At 40.2% G+C, this 27,070-nt stretch overlaps 1 protein-coding gene across 1 annotated transcript in view; it reads left to right on the forward strand.

Moving 5' to 3' along the window:
• The first annotated feature begins 4,805 nt into the window (after positions 1-4,805).
• Positions 4,806-27,070, forward strand: part of LOC100771780 (solute carrier organic anion transporter family member 1A5-like) — a 41,015-nt gene continuing 18,750 nt past the window's right edge. Inside the window, exons 1-7 of the mRNA XM_035448601.1 lie at positions 4,806-4,865; positions 7,501-7,642; positions 11,528-11,660; positions 16,146-16,252; positions 20,403-20,549; positions 24,034-24,132; positions 25,422-25,643. Coding sequence (XP_035304492.1) covers positions 4,806-4,865; positions 7,501-7,642; positions 11,528-11,660; positions 16,146-16,252; positions 20,403-20,549; positions 24,034-24,132; positions 25,422-25,643 — 910 coding nt within the window. The remainder of the gene's footprint in view (positions 4,866-7,500; positions 7,643-11,527; positions 11,661-16,145; positions 16,253-20,402; positions 20,550-24,033; positions 24,133-25,421; positions 25,644-27,070) is intronic.

A 27,070-nucleotide genomic window follows, 5' to 3' on the forward strand; every position in this document is an offset into this window, starting at 1 on the left:
TGCATCATGACAATAGCTACCCATTACCACTTCATGATCCGTCTCTCCCAATAGCTACTGAGACCTCTTGAGAGGAAGCACAAGATAAGTAGCTTCAGATCCCTAACATCTGCTACTGTGCTGGGAATTCATTAATGCCTTAATACATATTTATGAAATGAATGAATAATATTCAGTGTCATTGACAGGGTGACTGTTTCATTTTGACCCCACATGAGGGTGTTAATGGGAATTTTACTGTTCAGTCTTCAAAACAGTCTTGCATGTTAGGTACAAAGATTCCTATATTTTCAATATAAACAGGCTGAAAGCACATATAGACCAGTCAGCTCTTCTGGAATTAAAGTCTGAATGATGTCTCCCACCTGACACTTTCCAGCTGTATTGTTTTTACTATGTGAATGAGAAAATATGGATTAAGGGAAAAGTCCTGGGATTTTGCTACATTTCCAGATATGTGGGTACATTGAGGAAAGGTAAACTCTTTCTCTTATGAGAAAAATGAGTTCTATTATTTCCATGCATGAGACTAAATAGTGATACCTACTTTTTCCCCTCAAACTATGCCTGTGCAGATAAAAGGAAATGATTGAGACAATCTGAAGAAATTATAATACCCATTCTATTGCACTCAGGGAAATACTAGTGTTGACAGCAAGTGGAGTAAGGCAAGCTCTCTTCAGGAACTGCAGCAGCTGCTGAGGATGCTTCAGTGTAGACGGGGGTGCGGTTCAGGATGCAGTGGAGATGAGGGGGACAGACAAGGAGGGGAATGCCATCAAGGGGAACAGAATGCCAGCTGCTCTCGAGCTGGCTAAGCCAACCTGGAAACTCCTGCTGTCGATGATGAGGGCATGCAGAAACAGACCAAACATAGAAGCAACTTGGTCTCAGTTATATGGTGGAAGACCCAGGGCCCCAAAGCTCCCACACCGGACCCAGCTGTGCCCTGAAGGTGGCTGGGGTGACGTCTGCGGCTCATTCTACCTCCAAGGGGCAGAGAGATATACTTGGTCTGTGCCGCAGCCTAGTTCCATGTAGATGTCTGAGAACCATTCTGCTCCTAGGGATCATACTGATCTGAGTGACCTGTACTACCTGCCATGTGAGGCCATGATGACATCTGGGGCTGTGCCACCACAGAGAGCTATTTCTTTGTCTTTGTTCCTATGGGACCTGGAGTCTGTTTATGTCCATGGCCTGTATTGCCACCATAGGCCTTGGGGACATCCATGGTATGTGCTGTAACCTAAATCCCTGTCAATGCTCATAGGCCATGTTGCCACCAGGTGGGCCATGTTAATGTGGGTGGCCTGCTCTGCCACCTGAGGTCATTTGATATCTGTGGTCTGGGCAGTTTTTGAGAGATTTGTCTAGGTCTGTGGTATTAATACCATAGAGGGCCAAGTTCATGGTTTATGTTGAGCTAGAAACTTAGGCCCATGATCTGTGTTCCTACTGACTGGAGAGCAAGGAGGCTACTTTCACATGATATTGATGATGGCAGATGAACAGCTAAGAAGGGGAGACCTGGAGGGCTTTGGTGACAAACCCTACCTCCAACCTCATATAGTGACAACCATGACAGGAAGCACCAAGGAGAATTCTTAAAAAGTGTGATGGGATTGCTGAAGAGTAGCTCTGCACAAATGATGAATGCTGACAGAGGTATGGGAGAAGAAGGGATCAGTTCTATTTGAGGGGTAGGCCTCTAAGAATTTAACCATGCATCAGTGAGTATATAGAAAACACAAAGTGAACTTTTTCCTTCTTATTATGTTTTTACTTCTTTTGGGTGATGTCACAAGAGGGGGTGTGGACATGGGAGGACTGGTAAGACATTATGATCAGGGTGCATGATGTGAACCTTCCAGAGAATCAATAAAAAAAAAAAAACGTGATGTTAAAAAAACCAACAACAACAAAGAGTGAGCATTCTCCACACTGGCTTGGCCTGAGTCCTGCTTTAACCAGAAGGTACAGGGCTCAACAGGACTGTGTATTAGAGAGCTTAAAGCAGCCTGGTGAGACCTAGGTCAAAGTAAGTGTCTCAAGTATGGGAACTGGATTTCCTGCAATCATCTCTTCATTCTCTAGATGTGTGTGGCACAGGAAGCGACATTGGTGACATTCACAGGTGGCTCTGGCAAAGGCAGAGCTTATGGTTTAAATTTCCCATTTGATTTTTCAGTCTAGACTTATAACACATCCAAAATCATAAACTGACTAGATTGCTGCTGAAGGGTTTGTTCATGTTCCAGTCTTGTTTTGCATACTAAAACCACACAAATTGGTAATGTTCTTGATATCTGGTTAAATTTCCCCAGAAAGCCACATAGCAAGTATGTTGAATGTAGGATATAAAAGTATACCTGTATATGCCAGGCTTAATAATTGGAATTCAGTACTGTTTCATTTTCTTTCTGACTGGAAAAGAAGACCAAGGCAAAATTATTTTTTTTAGGAATCAAGCAAGCTATTGTTGATTCTTCACTCCCTTTCTTGGCTTGGTATTGGTTGAAAGCGTTTCAGTTGGACAGCACCCAATAGGCTGTCTCTAGCAGTCAGAGACAATTTGAGGATTCCAGAACAAGGTGCTTTCCATAAGACTTTTGCTGCTGTGACTTTTTCCCCTCATCAGGGAGAGGACCATCTCCTGAAGCTTCTTCATGTATGTACTATTTGCGTGGCCATGGTAAAGCAAAGCTTTGCTTCATTAATAACAGAGGGAGGTGGAATGAACAGCTTGAATTTCTGATAATCACAAACTGTGTGGATACTGAGCATGAGTGAGTGTGTTTATTCACTTTGTACAGAGTGTGTTCTCCTGTGATTGCGATGTCGTTAGGACTATTGACCAAAGGATCCCCCTCTGGGGATGCCGCTCAGTGTGTATCGAGTGCCAGTACTGCAAGATAGTTGCTGTTCTGGAGATCTGCTTTGTAGGATGCTCACCCACCTACTTAGCAATTCTTCACTATGTTCTTAAAAATGTTTCAGACAGCAGACGTTCCAATCATGCATCTTTACAATAACAGACAGAGTGAATTGGCTCATAGTTATGGACTCTTCTGCTTGAGAATGAGGGTGATGTGTTCCCACTCTCCCATTTAGATGCTAAAGGGGAGACATGGCTGTGTTTTCTGCTTAATAAAGGTGCAACACACTGTCTTCATGAGCACTGATTATTGATATGGATTTGTTTGTGATACTGTGTGATCCTGGGAGCAGTAATCATTGTTTAAACAATGCTGTGCTAACAAAGGGACAGTGTTCATGTGGCTGCCACTTACTCTGTGCAATTTCTCATTTAGGTTCAAAGTGCTCAACAGGGCAATGTGACAGGATTCAGGATTGGGTTACACAGGTCTTGTTGAATCATTGCCTTTTCCCTCTAAGGACATGTTTAAAGTGTCCCTGAAAAGTTATAGTATTTTTCACAGGATACGTTGGAAAATTAGAGGAAGGTGGGGTTTAGTTTATTAACACTGAGTCTACATTTGAGTGCTTGACTTTGTATGTTTTATCTACGGTCAAGACACTTGTTTGTAAAACTTATCTGACAGCAAAAGTGTTTTGAAAGGGATCTTCAAGGTGGTGATAAGAACTACCGGGATGATTACTTAGTGTGCACGGAAAGAGCCATCCAGTGATTCTTCTCGATGCTAACTCTAGTTTCTCTTGGCTGAAAAATGACAAGCAGATATTGAGGATGGTTATATTTTAAGTTACTGAGGAAAGCAAAGACATCTTTGATACAGGTCAATCTAAATGAAAAATAAACTTCCTAGATAATTTTATAATATTCAAGGAACTAGTTCAATTGTTCCCATTCAAGAGATGTGTGTGTGTGTGTGTGTGTATAAGTGTGCAGTGAATATGTATCCATGAATTTGTGTGAATATATATATAAGGATGTGTGCAAATGCTGGTACACATATGCCAGTGTGCATATTAGGGAGGCCACGAGGCAATACTGAATTTCTTCCTCTCAACACTCCACCTTCCGTTTTATTGTGGAGTCTCCTCACTGAACTTGTCGGTTGTTCGTTTGGATAGAGTGTCAGGTTGGCCCACTGCAGTGATCCTGCTGTCTGGGTCCTTGCAGAGTTGGGGTTACAGGCAGGTGCAGAGAAGACATTTTTTTTACTGAGAATTCAAACTGAGGTCCTCAAGCTTAGGAATCAACCATGTGACCCACTGAACCACCTCCACAGCTGAGTGTGTAAGTTTTATATCAACTTGACACAGGCTAGGGTTATTTAGGAAGAAGGATTCTCAATTGAGAAAATGTCCCAAGCATACTGACTGACAGTCTAGCCTGTGGTGCATTTTCTCAATTGAAGATTGATGTGGGAGGGTCCAGCTCACTGAGGGTGGGACCATCCCTAGACAGGCATCCCTGGGTTGTGTAGGAAAGCAGGCTGAGCAAGCTAGGAGGAGCAAAGCAGGAAGCAGCATTCCTCCATGGCCTCTGCATCTGCTCCTGCATCTGGGTTGCTGCCATGAGTTCCTGCCCTGTCTTCCATCAGTGATGAACTGTGGTATAGAACTGTGAGATAAAATAAAACCTTTCCCCACTGATTTGCTTTTTGCTTTTGTCCTTTTTTTTCCTCTCTAAGTTACTTTGTTTCCTGGTATTTTATCACAGCAATAGAAATCATGACTAAGAGACCTAAGAGATTTTTTTCTTTTTAAAGAATGGCTCATTACAGTTAGTAAATAATTCAATTAACAAGTGTTTGATTCTTTTAGACAGCAGTAAGACATTTAAAGCAATAACATCTGGAAACTATCAGAAGAACATGGGAGAACCCAGGAAAAGTGTTGCAAACCATGGGGTGAGATGCTTTTCCAAGATCAAGGTATGGAATGTTTAGATGTAGGCATGTATGCATGCCTATGTGCACGAGAGTCTTTTAAAAGCAAACATTGAAAGTCCTTGTAACATTGCTCAGCTTATATGAAGTTTTCTAACATAAAAGTCCTTTTGCCCAATGTGTTGTTAATTTCTTGCCTTAGAGAAGTTGGTTTTATAATTATGGATGTCTAGCCATGATTATTCATCCAGGAAGATTTACCAGAAGAATAAAGCAGAGTTTCCCAACCTGTGGGTCAGGACCCCTTCGCAGATTGAACACCTTTTCATAGGGGTCACTTAACAACATTGGAAAACACAGATATTTACATTGTGATTCTTAAGAGTAGGAAAATTAGAGTTGTGAAGTAGTGCCAGATGGAAGCTCCTGCTTCTTCAGTTTAGAAATGTAATCATTAAGAAAAGTGTCCCAGGGCAAAGGAAAAGGTGGCCTTAATGACTCAGTCTTGCATGCACCAAAGACCTCACCAGGCACCAGTGGTTGGTTCTAATACAGTGGTTACACAGATGACCTTGGTTAAGCTATGTGGAACAAAAAAGTAAACCAAAACTCACGAAACTTGCAAAAGGAGCTAGGAATGAGGGTGTTAATGGAGAAGAGAGGGGAAGAAGAGATTAAAAAAATAATAACCAGATGATGCCACACACATAAAAATCACCAAACAATAAATTTTATCAATAAAATTTGTTAAAGAAAGGAAAGGAAAATTTATCAAGGGGGCGGGGAAATAGCTCAATCAGTAAAGGACTTGCCATGGAAGCAGGATGAGCAGTTCAATCCCCAAGCCTACATAGAAACTTGACATGGAGACACATAACTACAATGCCAGTGTGGGAAGGTGGAATCAGGCAGATACTTGGTGCTCACTGACAAGCCAGCCTTGCCCCTGCACGAATTCCAGGCAGGTGAGAGTTCCTGTTATTAAAAAATGTACAAAGCTTCAGGAATTACACTTGTGGTTGTCTTCTGTGTTCTCATATATATATATATATATATATATATATATATATATATATGAGACTCATATATATATATGAACTCATATATATATGAACTCATATATATATATATATGAATTCATATATATATGAATTCATATATATATATATGAACTCATATATATATATGAACTCATCCCACATGAACATGTACACACTTACACAAAGAAAAAGGATGAAAAAAAGAGACCTCCCTTAAGGGGAATGAGAAGACTACTCTGGAAGAGTTGGCTTCGGACTGTAGAGTGGTGAGTTAAATAGTCAACAGGATTGGCTTTATAAACACAGATCTTAGATAGGAGTAGACCTGAACCAGCATGGACACTGGTTCTTTTACTTTTTGTACAGAACCAAATACTTTAGAGAAAGAGCAGTGTGCTCACTACTCACTTAGCTTTCTTCTTCCAAACACAAATCAAATAAATGATCTCCCCAAGTCTGAATATTTTTTAACTTGGTAGGTCTTGATTTTAAATATAGGACCTGAATTATAAAACTCATGTGAAAATGATCAATTATCAATCCCATCCTCTGGAAGAATTACAGTGGGCAAAGGAAACATCTCTGTCAATGTCATTTAGAGTTAGAATACAAACTTCTGGAGCTGGAATCATGTTGCTTTACATTCATACAGTACCTTTGAGCTATTCTGAACTTGGTGTTCCTATTTACCATTTTATTTATTGTTTGTATGTCACTGCTCAGGTTAATCAAGATAAATTGGTACTTGTGACAACTTTTACAAGTAGTAAACACTAATCTAACGCGGTATGATTTGTCTAGTATTTCAGATGAGGCAGTGCAGCAGTTCTGGAAGCTTGAATGATGATATTTGCCATCAACCAGCTACTGGAAGATAAGTTAAGGAATCAGGGAGCTCATTCACTACAACATTCAAAGGACTTTATTAGTCACAGGCAGGTAGTGAGGAGTCTTACTGGTGCACAGCCACATTGTATCCTGCACATGAGGGAGCACAAAATGTTCTGCCCTAGATTTATACGCCATGAGCACCACTTTAACAACTGAGATGAAGGGTTATAGAGCATATTGTTCCAAAAATCAAAAAAGGAAAAGAGAGATTACCTTCTCTGTGTCATTGCACCTGGCAGCGAGGATGTATGTAGCTTGTTGTTCTCGAAGATGCAGAAAAGAGGACAAAATGTTGAACTGGCTGTGGGCATCCAGAGAGCTGTCACTCCTGAATACACAGTAGGCTTTCTGTAGAAACAATAACATGCTGTAATTTTGTGTTCTGTTCCTCGGCTTCCTTAAAGTGAACAACACTTGTCCTGTAGATAACAGTATAATGTTGAAGGCCTAGCAATAGCTGTGACTTTCATAGAATAATTCCATGTCTTTCTGTATGAATAAGTTACACTGATAAAAGAGGAAAGCCATACCCATCTACAAAACTCACCAACAATTCCAACTCTACATTTCCGGAGTTAGGACACCATGACAGAGTAGACACTACACTTCAAAGTTTCTTGCATATTCAAGGGTTAAGATGTATGAGATCCTTTCCAACTCATGGTAGAGGCTGTTTTTATTTTCAGTAGATGGTGAATATATGATTGGAAAACAAATTTCTCACTTTTTCTTAAACATTTTCCTTCTAGATGTTTATGGTGGCATTAACAGGGGCATATTTATCCAAATCACTATCTGGAGTTTATATGAATTCGATGCTTACACAAATAGAAAGACAATTTAATATCCCCACATCTCTAGTCGGATTTATCAGTGGGAGCTTTGAGATTGGTGAGTTATTTTCACATTTACTTGTCGTTATATATTGACATTCTCTCCTTATTTCCTGGATTAGACTATTTATAATCTGACTGAATTACATGTTTCCTGGTGTGATTGAATAGTCTGGTTTGTGTGTGAAGAAGCCACTATTTAAATATCCTTATGATGGCAAGTAATTATTGCCACACACCCTGCCATGGTCTCTTGGTTTCAGACAAGTAGCAGAAAATTTAGAATATTGTTGTCTCATTCCATCACTTGATAACTCAAAGAGACAAAAAGGCCCTTTATATGGCATTTTAGAAAGCTGCTGTGGGAGCCTGAAGGAACTAATGCTCTGAAGGAGAGCAAATCCTTCTCTTCCCCCACTGAGTCTCTGGAACTGACAGCTCTCTACGCAGAGTCACTTGGGAAGATGCTTTCCTTAATTGGAGTTTCGTCAGACACAATTCCTAAGAAGAGTGAATGAACTTTAGCCCCCGATTTTGGGTGAAGAATTGGGATATTAGAGTACAGAGGGTAAAGGAGGGAAAGACACACTCCATAAACAAAGCAACCTTAGCTTTGCCTCCTCCAAGGTGAGATTGTTTTTAATGTATTTAACCAAAACAGCAAAGAAAACCAGGACTGTGAAGTGGCTAACCAACAGAGGTTGTTCTGTCCTGTCTCTCAGGATCAAGCTCCTCAGTGCTTACTCTGCCCCCTGTGTTTTAGGCCTTCACAGTGAAGTCAGAGTGAATGCCTTACATAGACCTTAATGATATTCAGCCATGTCCTAATGTGGTAGATGCAGCAAGTTCAGTCTATCTTTTATCTAAGGTCTTATGGAACATATTGTGCCAGGAAAGACAGTTTACTGAAGGAGGAAGGTTTTCCAGTGGAGAAATGGACAGGTCTAAAACATGAGGGGGGGATTTGTACAGAGGGTGAAACTTCCAATAGTTTGTGTGGGGATCAAGAGAGCCCAGTGTTATGGGAAGGTGGGAGTTGTTAGAACATGAACCTGGAGAGATGCTCAGGGATGAGAAATGTACGGAGACTGCAGCTTGCTCTGGATAATGTCGTTCATCCCTCTGGTGGCAGAGAGCCAGCATGGGGTTGGAAGAGGTGTAGGCGCCTAGTAGACTAACATATCTTCTTGTGAACTAAGTTTAGCAACTATTAGCTATAGAAAACTTAAATTGTTAGATTCCTGAAAGGGTCTTCTTTCTGTTTATGATGTTTTGCACACAAATATAAAACTATATTTATGCGTGTATTTTGTATATTGATACAACTTAGGATATTTTATCATATTGTACTTTACAGTTCAACCTCTAGTCAAGACATTTCAGTTCTATCTCTGTTTTTGATATCTATATCAATATCTATACATTTTTGAAGTCATTATCCTTTCTAAATTATTTTGGGAAGCTCCAGCCATAGAGAAACTATGTTTCTGAGAATTACATATAATAGTCACCCATGCTTCTTATACCTATGAGGTTAGTCAGACATAGATATTTGATCTTCAAACATTTCAAAGACCTTTAGAATATGACATTTAAATGTTTTGATATTAGTACTCCATTGATTTGAGACACAATTGCTACTGACATCACTGAGCTATTCCTGAGAGTATGTTGGGCACTGATGACACTCCATCTGGAGTTCATTTTCTCTTTGGCTACTGGCTTCTTGGGCTACTGACCTTGGACATGCTGTCCTAACTGAGCTTGCAGGAGGTAAACTTAAAAAAAGACTGCTGAACCCTGTCAAGTCAGGGTAAGACAGTTTTTTCAATTTCCCTGCTTCTGAGATGGTTCATCAGATTTAGGGCTTAGCCAAAGTTGGTTGCCCAGGCGTTGCTGTGAGGCCATGGGTGACTGTCCAGGTAGCCTGCTGCTTCTGTCTTCACTTGCATCGTTGAAAGTCACACACTTGCACTTCCTACCTAACCTAGTATTTTTATTTTCCTTCTCAGGTCTCTGGTGAGTTTAGAGACTAGACAGTCATAACAATGTCCTCTGTTATCTTAGATAAGCAAGATTTAGACTTTCCAGATTAGGACTGCTATCAGAGTAATCTCTGTCATGCCTTCACCCTGACACTGGACATGCATACTGGACATGTAGTATGTGTCTATTGCTCAATGTTGCCCTTGCTGATAGTGGGTTTTAATTGGTGTGTGTTTACCTTTCCTTTTCCTGGAGTGCACTTGACATTTGTTATCATTGTATATAGTTTTTACATCAGGCTTAAAACCCTCTTTAGACTAAAAAGGGAATTGTAGGTGTCTTTTCAGTGAACTTGTAATGCTGAACACACCTCCTTGGGCGTGGCCTCAGGCGGACAGAAGCAGAAAGAGAGGAGCTAGAGGCGTGGCTTTCCTTTGTATGCTCTTTCTGGTGGGTCAGTGGATTCAGTAAGAAGAGCTGGGAAATGCTCCAGCAGATCTTTGTATTTTACTGTGTAATTGTTCCCCAATAAACACCCATTTATCATTTATCTTGGATCTAGTGATAGAATTACATCTTGGCCTTCAAAGAGGATATTGATTTTTCTATGCTGAGGACCCATGTTGAAACCCAATGCCATCTGCTTTCTGGATAATACTTTCATTCTACAAAATGAAGCTATATAGACTAATAGGAATCCAGTCACATTGAAGTATATTTATCAGAACATTTCGTATCCTATCAGGAAGGAATATTTGTGCTTTTTAACAAGGCAAATATTATATAGGTCTGATTTCAGGTAATTGTTGGCTACATGGACTTTTACAGTATTTGCAACAATCATAATGTTGTAAACCACTATTTATGTCTTAGGCTGTGAAAGTGTACAGCAGGTGATGACCAGTGTTCAGATACCAGAGGAATGATTCTCTGGTGGAGGAGAATCCTGCCCAAGCCTAGCCCATGGGACCACCAACTCTGGAGACTATTGTTCCTGTCTGTAATTTCACTTGTGCTAAAGCAGCTTGGTGTGTAGTTACATATGAGATGTATATGTAATCCCAGGTTTGCATCTCAATTTTAGGGGTACATATATTCAAGGATAGTCAGGAAGATGATTTCTCCTTAACTGTATGATTTGGATACATAGCAAATATACTGGGATATGCTTTATAACTAGATCTACTGCCCCACAAAGGCTGTAAGATGCATAAAAGCCTGATTTGATCCTTTTACTCAGATTAACACAAGAAAATAACAAATTCTCTTCAGTCTAAGACTAACTGCACGTAATTAGCACTTTTTACCTTTCCCCCCCACACCTTCCTTTCAATTATCTGAGGGACACCAAGGCAATGTAAAAGACAATCTAATCCCAATGTGAGGAAGAAATGTTTTTCCTTTCAAACAATAGAGATTTCAGACAAGACCTGGTGCAGTCAGGGTGTGTACAGTCAGAGACTTGAAAGAAGCCCTGGAATATTACCTTCTGAATGATGACTAAGGAAGGATGTGACAATAGAAGCAGACATCCAGCTTGGCCATGTTGAGCAATAAAGGGGTTTTTGAACAATAAGTTAAAAATTGTGAATCCACTAGAATCTGCATAAAGAATGCAAGAGAGGAGACCTCAGAGACAACAGATGTGACTTACGAGCTAACACCGGCTTTTGTATCCATTCTGAAGGAATAGATAATCCTGAATAGAGTGCTAAATATTCTCCAGAATGGAGGGGAGCATTCCCTCGGGGTCATTGTGTGTGTGTGTGTGTGTGTGTGTGTGTGTGTGTGTGTGTGTGTGTGTATTAAAACAATGCACAAACCTCTTAAGCACCCATCCCTGTATTCTTTAGGTGGTTGTTAAGCAATGAGCACTAGAGTGCAAATGATGGAGAGGCTGTTGGCTATGATGTGATAATATTTTACTGAAACAGGCATTCTCATTTCCCACTCATAGGAAACCTTTTACTGATTATATTCGTGAGTTATTTTGGAACTAAACTGCACAGGCCTACCGTGATTGGCGTTGGATGTGTGGTTATGGGCCTAGGGTGTTTTTTAATATCATTACCTCATTTCCTGATGGGCCGGTAAGTATTCCAGTCCTTGATGATATTTTAGCTTCAAGTTTTACTTACAGAAAATGAGACTGCGAATTTCCTCTCTTGGAGGAGCAATGCTCCCCAAAAGTACAGAATGTTAACATGGAAATTAGAAGATATGGTCTCCACTCCGCTGGTATGATTTATGCAACTGGTGGTGTTGGGTCCATTTAATGTCCCATCCAATCCATTTGTGAAGCAGGGATTTGAGACACTGCTTTCATGAAATTGAGACCCACGAAGAGATTCTCTGAATCTGCCAAAGCTGTGTTGAGTCCTTCATAAGGACTATTTAGACACTCCAGTTACAAGGGATTGACAGTGTGACATAATAGTGGGTCACAAAGGGATAGACCACTGTCAAGGCTGATTTTTATGTTTACCAAAGTGTATAGAAAAGAAAACTGTAAAAGTGAAATTATGTGGAATTATCTCTTACCTCCTTTTGGGAAAACCCTGGGAAGAGTTTTTAGGTCTTTCTTCTATTTGCCTGTGTGTCTTATTAGTTTTTAATATTCTAACATTAAATGATATGAAATGTTTTCTAACATAGAATCATGTTGTTATAGAACTCAATTTTTTATCTGCACTGAATACTCAGCTCATTTTGTTTCATTTGATTGACTTTCTTTGTGTCTCTCACTATTTCACAAGCCCCTCAACATCTGGTTGTATGAACATCCCTGGACATGGGTCAGAAGCTTAGGCCAGCTCAGTGAAATTTCCTTGTAATTCTCCATCATTCTTTTTCTCATGAATTTGTTTGACTTCCTTCACTCATCTTCCTCATCCTCCTGTCTTCCTTCTACTATGTTGCATTATTTCCTTCTTTCATTTTAATTTTAAGATCCGTTATCAATTTTATTTGTGTGTGTGTTTTACCTGCACGTATATATGTACACTCTGCTTGTGTTTCCCATACTGATCAAAAGAGGATGTCATTTCCCCAGAAATCATAGTTAGAGATGGTTGTTTGCTACCATGTGGGTGCTAGAAAATGAACACAGATCCTCTTCAAAAACAACAACTGCTTTTAAACACTGAGCCGTATCTCCAGTTCTGCTTTTTGTTTGTTTTGTTTTGTTTTGTTTTGTTTTGTGACAGGGTCTTGCTTTGCAGCCCAGGCTTGCATGGAATTTACTATGTAGCTCAGAATGGCCTCAGGCTCTTATTGGTCCTCCTACTTCAGCCTTCCAAGTGTTGGTACTACAACGATGAGCCACCACAACTACCTTGGTTTGACTCTTTCTTGCCCTTAATGACTCACACGAGGAGCATTCTATCCTCTTTTTCTACTTTTGCCCTCCCAAACTATTTCCATAGAGAACAAATTCCCCACAGCCTTTGAAGACATCGACCAAAATTTGTGTGTTTTGGAATTAGAATTAGTATCCAATTCATATGGCTGGTTTCTCTTGTAGCTCCACAGTCTGACAATGATGGCATCTGTTTAAATCTTTTTGCCACCTCAATCAGCTGCATTAGGTCAGGACATTTGGTAAAGATTTTGTAATTTTTCCTCCTTCCTACTTGATGCTATCCTCCTCCTTCTCCTTTCTGGGTCTCCTCTTTGAGCACTGGCTTCCTACATTTCATTCATATTTTGCCATCTTTCTAACTTCTTGTCTTCATAACTCTTAAGCATTTCCTGGGAGATTTAGCTTTGTCATTCAGGCTCTTGAATGGCTTTTCCACCTGTGTGATGGTATTTCTAAATTTCTACTGTAAAGCACACCTCTCTACCCTGAATATCACCTCTGAGGGGACATCTTGTTATTTTCTCAATAATTCAGCATACATTCACTTGTGAATCTCTTCATCTGTCTCCACCGTCTGGCTGCTTCAAGTGTAGTTTTTGTTTGTCTTTGACTTATGTTGTGAAAAATGTTTTTTTTTATTGTTCTTTTGGCCTTTTATCTTTTTTGAGGGGCCTGCCACCCAGCTCTCAAATAAATCATACACGGAGGCTTACTTTTAGTTATGGATACCTAGCCTTAGCTTGTCTTGCTGCTAGCAAGCTTTTCTTAACTTAAACTAACCAATCTACCTTTTGCCTCTGGGTTTTTACCTTCTCTTACTTCTGTATAACTTACTTTTCTTCTTACTCAGTGGCTGGCTGGGTGGCTGGGTTACTGGGTGGTTGGTCCCTGACATCCTCCTCTCTTTGTTCTCTTGCTCCTCTCCTCTTTGTTTTTCCTTCTTTATACTCTTCGCCAGCCATGCCTATCCTTGCTCCTGCCTTTCTATTGGCCATTCAGCTCTTCATTAGGACTATCGGGTGGCTTAGACAAGCAAAGAATCACAGCTTCACTGAGTTAAACAAATGCAGTAAAAACAAAAGTCACACACCTTAAAATAACATTCTACCACAGACTTACTGTAATAGAGTGTCCACCACAGATGGCCCTTGGTTATTGGTTCATGTTTAAGAGAGCATAATAACAAAAAACTAACCGGAAATTCTGGATACAAATACAGACTTGATTAACAGGAGTCTTTTATCTTTTACAGTAGGTGAATCAATAGGTGATTGAGATGGACTGTGTGGTGTTGAACTGGGCTGGATGTTGATTGATCTGGACTGGCTGGTGATTGAGCTGAACTGGCGAGTGACTGAGCTGGCCTGGGTGGTGACTGATCTGAACTGTGTGATGACTGAGATGGACTGGGTGGTGGTTGAGATGGACTTGCTGCTTTTGAGCCATCTCAGAAATGTGTGATCCGAGGCAGGAATTCTCTGCACTTGTTAAAGAGGTGGAAACTTGGCTTCCAACCAGAAGGGAATGGAAACATCATCTTTTAGTGTGTGATGTTTAAAACATAATGACGCTCCTTCATGTCTTCTCTGTCCTCAATGTACCAGTTCAGATCCTCTCCCACCTGTGAGCATTTCAACTTGGAGAGATAGAGGATGAGTCTGAGCTTCTAGATATTCCTTCTGTGCACTTCAACCCTCAATTTAAAGTTTGCTTTTTATGCCCAACGAGGCCTGGAATTGGGAGACTCTTCAAGAAGATTTCCGTGGAGACCTGGATCTTATTCAGTTGCTCCCCAAAGCGTGACAGCTATGTTTCCCTGGCTTCTGACTCCTTGGTCACTTGCTCACCCTACCAGACTAGCGTGAGGCTATGCCACCTACATGTAGAGGCAAGAGCTAACTATAAAGAAGGATCATATTTTGTGATTATTAAGTTCTTTAAATGGCAGGAAAGGTTTTTTTTTTTTTTTTTTTTTTCTGAGACAGGGTTTCTCTGTGTAGCTTTGGAGCCTATCCTGGCACTCTCTCTGGAGACCAGGCTGGCCTTAGACTCACAGAAATCTGCCTGCCTCTGCCTCCCAAGTGCTGGGATTAAAGGTGTACACCACAGAAAAGGGTTTTGAAATGAAGATTGATTGAGTTTGAGTGACCACACCTTTAATAACTAATTTATGTTTTTAAAGTTATTTTATTTGTATATGTTATGGTGGTTTGTGTGTGCTTTCATGTGAGGTCAGGAAACAATTATCAGGAGTAGGTTATCTCTGCCTACCCTGTGGGACCTGGTGTGCAATCTAGGTTGTCAGGTTTATACATAAGCATCTATACCATGGAGGCATCTGGTATTTCAGAAGACACTTTTGTATCTCTTTATATTTTTTGAAACAGAGTCTCATGTAGCTCAGTCTGTCTCTGAATTACTTTGTAGTTAAAGAAAATCATGAACTTCTGATCCCCTTATCTCCATCTCATGAGTGCTAGGACTATAGGCCTGGGCCACCATGTCTGGATTTATTGGGTGCTCAGGATCAAACCTAGGATTGTTGCTTGCCAGGTACCAATGTTCCAATTGAACTGCATCTTCATATTTAGATCTCTTTATCTGTGAGAAAATGGGCATTCCTGTTTTTCATTTCAAAAACCTTTTTTTTTGCCATTTAAAGAACTTAATAACCACAAAATATCTTTTATAATTAGCTCTTGTCTCTACATGTAGGTGACATAGCCTCAAACTAGCTGCATAGCTCAGAGTGATCTTGAGCTTCTGATTCTCCTGTCTCCACATCTCAAGTGGTAGGGGGATAGGCATGGGCCTGCACACCCTGTTGATGCAGTTATGAAGTTTAGCCCCAGCACTACATGTCCAGCCTAATGATACAGATTTGTTTCTATTTATTTATTTGTGTGTGTGTGTGTGTGTGTGTGTGTGTGTGTGTGTGTGTGTGTGTTCATAAGTGTATGCATGGTTTGTGTATGCATGGTGTGTGTAGTTGTTCACATGTGGAGATCAGAAGACTACTTTATGGAGTTATTCCTCTCCTTCTACCTTTATGTGATTTCCAGGTTTGAAGTCATCTCTCTGGCTCTGCAATAGGATTTGTGATGCTTAGAATGACTGCTGTGGGAACATGACTGCACAGGCTGTATTCTCAGTAATCCATAGAGGCTCTCATTGCACTCAGTCCCTCACAGTAAATTTTGCTGTGTCCACACAGATACCAGTATGAAAAAACGACCTCACTTGCAAGCAACTTGTCCTCAAACAGCTTCTTGTGTTCGGGAAACAGAACCGAGACCTTAATGCCAACACCGGACCCAGCAGGTTGACTAATGGTTCTTACTGCTTTCTGCTCAGAGACAGGCCAGAGACTCCTCTTTTGGGAAGGACTTTGGATGTGCTGTGGGTTTAGTGCATGTCTAAGACAAATGAACAAACTTCATTTCTCTCTTCAGGGAGGGGATTTGTCTAACAACATAGAATACTCTGCCTCCTGAGTTTGAATATACTTAAGACTCCTTTGTTTCTTAAAGTGGGTGTTTAAAAAATAACCCAATGACATCCAATCCAGTTTGACTGCAGAGTTATTCCCAGAAGGGAAAACAACTTAGAAGGATGAATTCACACACCTGGTGAGATCTATGTGATTGGTCTAACTCGGTTTTCTGTTGCTGTAGTAAAAACATGGACTAAACCCAGATAGGTAAGAATTTATCTAATTTACAAATTGTAGCCAACCATGAGGCAAGTCAAAGAACCTGGATAAAGAGACCAAAGCATAAACGATTAAGGAGTGCTGCATACGGGCTGGCTCCTCCGGCTTGCTTAGCACCTTTCTTATAAAGCTGAGACCCAGCTGCCCCAGGATGGTACTGCCCACAGTGGGCTGGGCAATCTCACATCAATTAGCCAAGAAGAAAATGTCTCCTAGACATGCCCACAGGGCATTCTGCTGGAGTCAGTTCCTCAACTGAGACTCCTTCTCAGACATGTTTAAATTTGAGTCAAGTTGACAAAAAACTATCCATCACAGTGATTATCCAAAGAAGAATTACAGGCAGAAAGATACTTTCCTGGATCTGTGCCGTGCACCTGCTCCACCATGGAATGGCAGATGCCGATGTCACAGTTCTGAATTCCTTGGTTACCCATGAACTTGTGTTTCAGTAACCTTTTCCCCCCTTAGCAGAGACATTTCTTTACATTTCATCCAAACAGCTGTGCTTCCCTTACTTCCTATGGGCTCAGGCATTGTGGTCCTGGCTCCTCCTCTTCATATACTGTTAGTAACTTATGTATCCCTGTGATCAAAATCCCAAACAACTCAAGGGATGAAAGGCATGTTTTCACTCATTTTTTAGAGGCTTCAGCCTGTGTTGATTTCGACACACGTTTACAGACAGAATATCACTGTGACATGAGTGTTGGGTGATGCTCTTCTTCAATCCTTTGGGGCAGGTGAATAGAAAACAAGATTCAGGAAGTGCCTTCCCCTGTCCCACTTGCAAAAATTAGGCCCACCTGTTAACTTTTACTGCCAGTCTTATGACTCCATCAACAGATCATAGGACTTGACCAACAGATGAACCCAAGGATTATGTTGGAGCCCTGTTGACCAGTTTCTGTACATGCACTCACGGACACAGCCATATATGAAAAAGCACTTATGCATGCATTAGTTACTTTTCATGTATTTGATAGAATACCGTGGCCAAGGGAACTGATATACAGAAGAATATATTTGTGCTTATGATTCTAGAACAGTGGTTCTCAACCTTTCTAATACTAAAACCATTTAATGCAGTTCCTCATATTGTGGGGATCATCAATCATGTTTTTTATTGTTCCTTTATAGAAGTAATTTTGCTAACGTTATAAATCACAATGCACTTCTATGGTTTCAGATGCTCTTATGTGAGCCCTGTGAAAAGGTCATATGACCCCCAAGAGAGATGCAACCTACAGGTTACAAATGGCTGTTCTGGAGGAACAAGAGTCAATCATGTCAGGTAGAAGGGCAACAGGAGCAGGAAACTAGGAATTCTCATTTCAACTATTGCATGAGGCAGAAAGAGCAGACTGGAGTAGAGATGGCTTTAACCTCTTGAAACCCATCTCCAGGGACATTCCTCCTCCACCTCCCCACAGAGCACCACCAACTGGAGACTAAGTATTTAACACTGGAGCCTCTTGGGGATATTTCCAATCAGAGTACCACGTTATTCTGACAAGGGCCTGATTTGTTCCTAGCGCTGACATTAAGTTGCTTCCAAGCCCCTGTCATTCCAGTTCTGGGGTTTTGGGTGCCTGATTCTGTCCCTCTTGGACAACTGTACACATGCACATAAGCTTGGCAAGGCACACACATTTACAAATATATTTTTAAAAGTATTTTTAAAGCCACTTATGCTAAAGGGTCCAACACTTGTCCTGGACACATCATATGAAACTGTCTCAACAGGATCACAATAGGCCAGAATTCCTCCTTCTGATGCTAGATCCATGCCCCAGAATTAGCAGAAATCACCAAGGCTTGGAATGTCACAGCTCTCAGGGAGTCTGTGGAGATCAAAATAACTTGAGAGTCAAAAAGCAGCCATCTTGAAGGTCTGAGCCACAGAAGCCCTCTAAGCAAATCAACCCGAAACAGTGGTCTCCACTCTAGTCCAGTCTCACCTCCTGAACTGACTTTGGAAATCCACCTCCTGTGTTCTTGAATTTTTGTGGATATGTTAAATCTCCCCAGGTGCAAAGCAACCTGAAACCAGGTCCTCCATCCTAGCTGTTCCCACCTCTCGAACCAACTTGAAAAGCCACCCCTTGGACTCCTTGCATTAGATAAATTAAAATATTCCTCATGTGCAGAGCCCCAGGAAAGCACTTGATTCTTCCAGTGTCTGATACTTTCACTTCTGCCTTAGAAGAGGGTTGAGAGTTTCCCAGTGATCTGTAGACAGAAATCACTATGTTTATCAAAGATAAGAATCTGAATTCCTAGAGATGGAAACTGATTTTATTTCAACCAGGAATAACTGAGAGTTCTTATGGCCCAGTTGTTCTTAGGACATTCAGTGACAGCCCCTGGCCAGTCCACAGGAAAGGGGACATTGTCCTTCACTTCTCTGAAAACACAATGTCAAGCTTCCCTAGGAAATGGAAGCTCATTCAGCTTAGGGCAAACAAAGGAGGTGCATGCAAACTTTCAAAGGTTTGTCCTTTTGCCTAGTTTGTGTTTTCTCTCTGCTGTTTGATCTGCTGGTTGAGAGTAAAAAATGGAATGTATAAAAAAAAGCATGATTGCCATTCAGTTAAATATTGAGTTTCTACAAAGTAATTGAGGCTGTGTGGAGTTCAAACTTCCATCAGTCTTCTCTGTGTTGTGTCAGTACAGCATAAATTGTCACACACACACACACACACACACACACACACACACACACACACACACACACACACACGTGCTTCTTTTTCCTTCCTCAAAGTTGTGGAGGAATGAGGCAGTGCACTCGTTAACTGGCTCCACTGGTTGGTGGACAACTGAGCCCCTGGAGGTGAGGGAAATTCTTAGTTTTACTGTTTGTTGCTGGAGTTTCTTGTCTCACCAGGTCCCACAACTGCTATCTTCAGCCCCAAATAAGCACACAGAGACATATATTAATTATTAAACTGTTGGTCAACAGCTAGGGTTTCTTACTGGCTAGTTCTGTCTTAATTAGTAACCCATTTCTATAAGTCTTTTGTTTCCATGTGGTATTGGCTTACCAGAGAATGCCTGACCTATTACTCCTTTTTGGTCTCTATGGCATCTCTTGGGGCGCCTCTCTCCCAGCCTTTTCCTGGTCCCTCTGCCCTGCCTATCTTCCTGCCTTTACTGGCTATTGGCCAAATAGTGTTTTACTCATCAAACAATAAGAGAATATATATACATATCTCACCCATTAACTGTTTGCTTATTTCTTTGGTGCAAATTCTCACAGCCAATGTGTTGTCACTAAACTCTGAATTGGAAAGAGATATTTACTTGGAAAGTCATCACTCCCACCCAAGTAGGCATTGGCATAGCATTTATACTCCCTTGCTAGTTATTTTTTCAAAATAACCATTAGGGCTCACTCGGTGATTCACAGCCAGCATAGTATGTAAGTCACTTGATAGTCATCATGAGCTTGTGACCCAAGAAACATTTAAAGAAAACTTTGAAGCCTAAAAGTGGTTGTGCACTCCTTTAATCCCAGTGCTCAAGAGGCAGAGGTGGGCGGATCTCTTTGAGTTTGAGGCCAGCCTGGTCTACAGAGTGAGTTCCAGGACAGGCTCCAAAACAATACAGAGAAACCCTGTCTTGAAAAATCAAAAAGAGAAAGGAAGAAAAAAAGGAAGGAAGGAAGAAGGAAGGAAAGAATGAATACTTTTAATTAACTGTCAGTAACACTTGACTGTCAAAATGTTCATATAGTTTTCTCTTGTTTTAATGTAGAGTGTGAAAAAGAAATTAAATCCTCAATGTGGATATATGTAATGATAGGAAATCTTATCCGTGGAATTGGTGAAACTCCCATCATGCCCTTGGGTATTTCCTACATAGAAGATTTTGCCAAATCTGAAAATTCCCCTTTATACATTGGTAAGTTTCAACATCAGACTTGGTATCATTACTAGGAAAGCAATTTCTGGGAGGGTAGAAATCAGTTATTGATTTGGACACATTGTGGTTTCCTGAATGGTGAGCAGAGTACTATGGCATCATTGGGCACACAATTGTTCAATGGGGGAATTAAACGGCAGCTCCAGACAAGCTGCTTCATCAAGCAGCTTCTCTCTTACGGAGATCCCTCTGACCTGTGGACCCTGCAGTCCTCTGATGCTGCTTCATTATTCATAAACCATTAGAGATTCACCAACATTTCCTGGAAAATGTTCCTTAGATTCAATCGTATTTTTTTCTTCTATTTTTGCTCCTTTTAGGTTATCATTCTTCTGTTTGTAAGTTATTACAACTACACTATTGGCCATTTTATATCTAGTATTTTAAAATATTGTTTTACCTCTCTCTCTCTCTCTCTCTCTCTCTCTCTCTCTCTCTCTCTCTCTCTGTGTGTGTGTGTGTGTGTGTGTGTGTGTGTGTGTGCGCGCGCGCGCGCGCGCGCGCGCTGCTCGCGTGTGCGAGCACGTGTGTGCATTTCCTTGCCGTGGTGATCAGAAGACAACTTTTGAGAGTTATCGTGGAGATTAAACTCTGGCCCTTGGGCGAGATTTGATGGACAAATGCATTTACCTGTTGACCCTCTACCAGGCACTTAGTGTTTTCTTTTGTTGTATTCGTGTAAACATTCTTGCAGGGTAAGCCCCACCAAACAGCTTTAATCATGTCTCCTCTACTGTGTTTCCCAGTTGTTCCTTATTTACCATCTTCTCTCTTTACTACCTTGGGCTCTGCACCCTGTTTCTTTATGATGTAACTGACACAGTTTCTCCTTCCTTGTAACTCTTCTTCCTACATGGCTAAGTCTTTTCATGGTTTTAACAAATATTCAAGTTGATGCTTTTGTTTGTGTTAGTTAAAAAAAAATTCACAAATCTCACAGGCAAGTCAATTTAGTGTAAACCTTCTTATATTTTCTCTGAAATGATCTTCATTTATTAGGGATAATTTGCTTTGATTCTTAAGTCAATCCATTGGTAGTTGATTGTAACTCTGTAACTTTGTATATAGAGATATTTTTCAATTGATGTATGTATATTATTTAAAACAAACAAATGATCAAGAATAAAAGCAGGAAAAGTGAAGACAGGAATAGGGTTAGGACAAATAGAGATTAATTCAATTGAAATACCTTTTTGGAGTCTTATTGATTTGGGAATAATTTTTTTCTGGTGCTAGACTAGTCATTCCCATTAAATACATTCACAGACATCTAAGAAAACTAATTTATTGCACTTTCCTGCAATCAATTGTTAGAACATGGATCTCTTTATCAAAATGCAAGACATTTTATACATAAATATATAATATGTAATAGTACTTATATTGACGTGAGTTCATGATTCATGTATCTTATGGTTAGTACACAAATAGCTTAGTTTTATAAATAGCTATACAATTATGTAAATATACGATTATTGTAAATATACAATTAATTATAAAACAAATAGGAAATTAGTTGCATGTATGTCTATGTACCATAAGAGACATATAAACCAAATGTAAAAGTTGAGATTTATCAACGCTGGCCAACAAGTTAAATCAAGAAGAAATGAGATTGCCTTGGGAAGACAGATATGTACTATGAAAATATAGGTCCACACACTGGGGGACCCTTCTACTTAGTGGATAGAGTTTGAGGAAGAAAAGTCAAAAGTGCTTCCATGGGAACAAAGGGAACAGTGAACCTGTAGTTAGGAAAAGTAAAAAAATGTTTCCATGGGAACAAAGTTTAAAATAAACATGCAGTTAGGAGTAGGTGTTAGAAGAAGCGGACAGATGAGGAGTTGGCCAACAATGTCAAGTAAGTTAAGAGAATAAAGATCGAAACGGGGAGAGTGATCCATGATGGACGTCACTGGTGCCAAGAGAGTATCTTAGAATCAGGAGGCATCTGAACAGAATGAGAAGTGAGGAGTCAAGGAGACAGTGGAGGGAAGGAAAGAAGAGTGAAGGTTGAAGATTTTGCAGGAACCATTGGACAGAAGGAATCAAACTGCAGGGGATGTTGAGAGAACAAGAAAGACAGAAGGAGTTGGTATAGAGAACTCAGGCTCACAGAGGAGGACTGACCCACAGAACCACAGAGAAAGAGGAAAAGACAAGATGCAAAGTGAAGGCAGGAAGTTGATCTTCTCCCTATCTGGTTTTCTGTGAGTAGGGATGGCTCAGCAGAGATTCTGAACTCAGGTAAGTTGAGAGATGCTGGTGGTGCTTTCGCAGAAGCCAGGTGAGGTCATCTTTCTGTAAGAAAATTTAACCTTAGTTTTAATGGGGTTAATTTTGCTTATAATTGCATCATAACAGAGAATCTGAAGTAGCAGGAGCCCTGAAGCAGCTGGTCACACCCACAAGAACACGGGGAGTGAAAGCATGCATGCTTGTGTCTTTGCTTGCCTAGTTGTGCTCAGCTCTTTCGCCACTCTTACACAGCTGATGAGTCCCTGCCTAGGGAATGGTCCTGCCTATAGTGGGCTGGGTCTTCACTTAATCAATGAACTTAATTAAGACAATCTCCTGCTGACAGGTCCACAGGGAAACCCAGTAGAGACAATACTTCATTAAAGGTCTCCTCCCGGATAGCTCTAGGCTGTGTCCAGTTGACAATTAGAGCTAAGCTTCACAGAGTCCCTTGGAGAACATGGCTCTGGAAGCATCGAAAGGAGTTTCCTCACATCATGGCTTTGGTAGGACTGTCTGTGGCAGTGCATCCTTTGCCTTTAACTCAGTATAAAAGAGAATTTGGAATGTGGCTTTGAGTGATGAAGCTCTTGTGTCAATCAGAGTTCTATCACTTTAACAAACACCTTAGATAATGGTTGATAAAGAGAAAGGTTTCATTTGGCTCACTGCTTTGGAGGTTTTGGTCTATGTCACTGGAATAGAGGTCTGTCATGAGGCAGCTCATTGTGATGGAGGAAAGGGAGGAGTGAAACCATTCATCTTGTGACTGGGAAGCAAAGCAGAATGAGGAAAGGGCTATGGTTCTCCTCCTGATGATCTGAAGACTCAACACCGTGCCCTGTATTCGAAGGGTTCCCTCAGACTCCAGTGATTGCCATTGGGAAACAAGTCTGTAACACAAGAGCTTCTGGGAGTCATTCTATATTGAAACAATGGGAGGGCTTCTCAGTATTTATAGAATCCAATGTATGTGCATGCAACACATATATACATGTAACATATGTATGTACATATACATACCAAGCTTAAATTTTTGTACATAGGAATATCTGAAGTAGTGGGGTGTAGCTCAGGTATAGAACACTTGCCTAGTCGACTGGATACCCTGTTCTGCTAAAGAAGGAAAAGAAATCTAAGATTAAAAACAGCTCAATATCAAGGCCTTTTGTGTAAGCAAAATCTTTGTGTGGTTGTGTAACTTCCTATCTTTGTTTAATTCCAGGAATTTTAGAAACAGGAAAGATTGTTGGCCCTTTGCTTGGACTCTTTTTGGCATCCTTCTGTGCAAGCATTTATGTAGACACTGGGTCTGTGAATACAGGTAAAATATATTTTTATTTGTATGGTCCAGTCTCTAGAATGCAGGAGAATTCTCCAGATTGCTATACCACTGACTCATCTAATTCTCAGTTAGGCATTTTATTACCACTTACAGTTTGCAGACCTAAGATGAGCAGAAGGAAGGATATATATATATATATATATATATATATATATATATATATATATATCCTTCTGATTAAAAGTTCAACATTCTCCCACCACATTTCAGCCTCACCTTTGGTCTCAAAAGAGTTACTCACTTAGGTTTTTACCAATGAGGTTGACACTATGGATAACAAAAGGTATTTTTCTGTTGTGTGATAAGCACCAATGTAAAAGGTTTCACATGACAGACAGAATTACTAATTCACTGCTGGAAAGTATAGTGCCACCAAAGGGCCCAGTCCCCAGCAGATTAGAGAAACTGCAAAGGGGATGAAAAGTAGGTAAACTACTGAACAGAGATGTACAGACTCACATGGGACCTATATCTGAGGGCCAAAGCTTAAGTCGTCATTTTATTTTTCTCTCTGGTGGTTGTTCTTACTGTGTTCTTTGTCAGTTCTGTTCTTTTACCCTGTTGTTTTCCCCCTATTTCCTGTTCACAGTTCTCTTGCTGTCTTTGCTGATGTTATGGTTTCACTTATTCCCTGATGTTTCTCCTCTATTTCTTCCTTGATCTTTTTCTTTCTATCTTCTATGCAAGAAAAGTTTACATTGCTGGGCATTGGTGGTGCACGCCTTTAATCTCACCACTTGTGAGGCAGAGGCAGGCGGATCTCTGTGAGTTCAAGGCCAGCTTAGTCTACAGAGCGAGTGCCAAGAGAGACTCCAAAGCTACACAAAAGAAACCCTGTCTTAAAACCCAGCCCCCCCCCAAAAAAAACCGAAAACAAAGGTTTACCTCAGGTTAAAGCCAGTTCATTAAATATGTCTCAAACATTTTTCTGTCTTTTTAAAATGAAGTTTTAACTATTATGATATGTAGTAGTCTAGGACTTCTACTTCTCCTTAATTTTAACTTTATTTACTAGATCAACCTCAGACAGTTTTTCTAAAAATGTGAATTCAACCTGTGGGGTGGCAGATACCTGTAATACTAGCATTTAGGAAGTAGAGACAGGGGGCCAGAGTACAAGGCCCAAAGAAGAACAAGAATAAATGTGAATAGTTTACAAATAATAGATAAATTTTGTGTTTAGATGGGATTATTATTCTTAATAATTTTCTACAGTTTACACAGGAAAGAATAGTGCAAACTAATATAATATCTGTATTTCTTCACAGATGACCTGACCATAACTCCCACTGACACACGCTGGGTCGGTGCTTGGTGGGTTGGCTTTTTGATCTGTGCAGGAGTGAATATCCTGACCAGCATTCCCTTTTTCTTTTTTCCCAAAACACTCCCAAAGAATGGACTAGAGGATAACATGGATGTGACTAAAAGTGACAAAGAAGAGAAATACCAGGAAAAAGCCAAGAAGGAAAAACGTGGAATCACTAAAGGCAAACAGGAAAACTTTAAATCTTGTATTTCATTTGATGGGTCTGCAGTTAGGGTGACATGTGCCATGCTGTGCTGAGTTCAGATAGTTTGTCACTAACGGTCCCTACTAGATGTATTAAACGTCTTCCAAATTTACCATGTGGAAAACAACTGAGATAATTTGTAAACAGCTGTCTTAGATTAGACTTTATGAAAAATTCAAGTTAATATGGGCACTCAATAACCAAATATATTTTTGTCTGTTTTGAAAAGTCTATTTTATACAAAATATAGTTATACATTAAAAACATGAATAAGCAGAACTTTAAGCTAAAGATAATGGTAGAGAAATACCTGTGCTATGGGACAGTATAAATTGATAAGAAAAATGTTGAGTTAGCTGTAGGCATCCTTCAAAGTAAGGCTGAGAGATGACATGATCCTTTGCATTTGAAGGTGTGTTATAGTTCACAGGAGCACTGTTCCTTAAGGATCAGACTGTTGTAAAACAAGTAGGAATGTCATTAAACTTTGGTGCAGAGTAGTGGTGCTTCTGTGAGAAGCTGAGTGTTCAAGAATGCCCATTCTGAAACCTTGACACTAATTTCAAAGCTATGTGTGTGGTGACCTCTGTAGTATTCTCAAGAGATTTGCGTTGGTAAAAAGGGGGGGGGCAAGGGTTGGTCTCTGGCATTCCTAAAGTGTGTAACTGGAGGATAGGAAGGGACTGTTTCTTCACCTGTCAAATGAGAGTGACAGTACATTATATTCTTGGGTTTCTGTGCAGTTCTGGCATAGACTGCACTGTGGAGAGCACTTTAGTGATGGTTTCTCTATTTCCTCCATCACATAACCTCCAACACCATTGTGCCTTGAATAATCACACATCTACCTGAAACACTATTGACCATTGCAGGAGAATCAGTCACATCAGGAGTGACTTGAAAGTCTTGCACATTCTTAGAATCATGGTCATATTAATGATTCTTCTCAGATGGCTAATAATGATTGTTATGTTTGACTGTTTGGTCTGTAAGGTCAACCCGATTTTCAAAACTAGGAAATAGCTTAGCATAGTATAAGACATATAGAAAATCAATGTGAATCGTGGAGACTCATTTAGGAGAATAGGGATGTCAGCAAACAAAGGTGAGTTCAAAAGCTCCTGGGAATTTTAACTGTAATCCTCTCATTCAGGAAGTGGATCTCGCCACTAAATTTCACTTATTTTTAGTAATTTTTTTCTGCTTATACTTCTAAATTGTTTCTTCTTTATACATTATTCTCTAAAAATTTTAGGCAATTTATTAAGGATAGTATAAATTAGAAAATCAAGACAGGAAACATGGAGACAGAAAAAGGAAAGAGACTATTAAGTGTGACATTTGAGTCAAATTATCTGCAGTGAGATTCAATCAATTTAATAGAGATAGCTACAAACTTGGCT

This window comes from Cricetulus griseus, chromosome 8 (genome assembly GCF_003668045.3).
Source record: "Cricetulus griseus strain 17A/GY chromosome 8, alternate assembly CriGri-PICRH-1.0, whole genome shotgun sequence".
Classification (NCBI taxonomy): domain Eukaryota; kingdom Metazoa; phylum Chordata; class Mammalia; order Rodentia; family Cricetidae; genus Cricetulus; species Cricetulus griseus.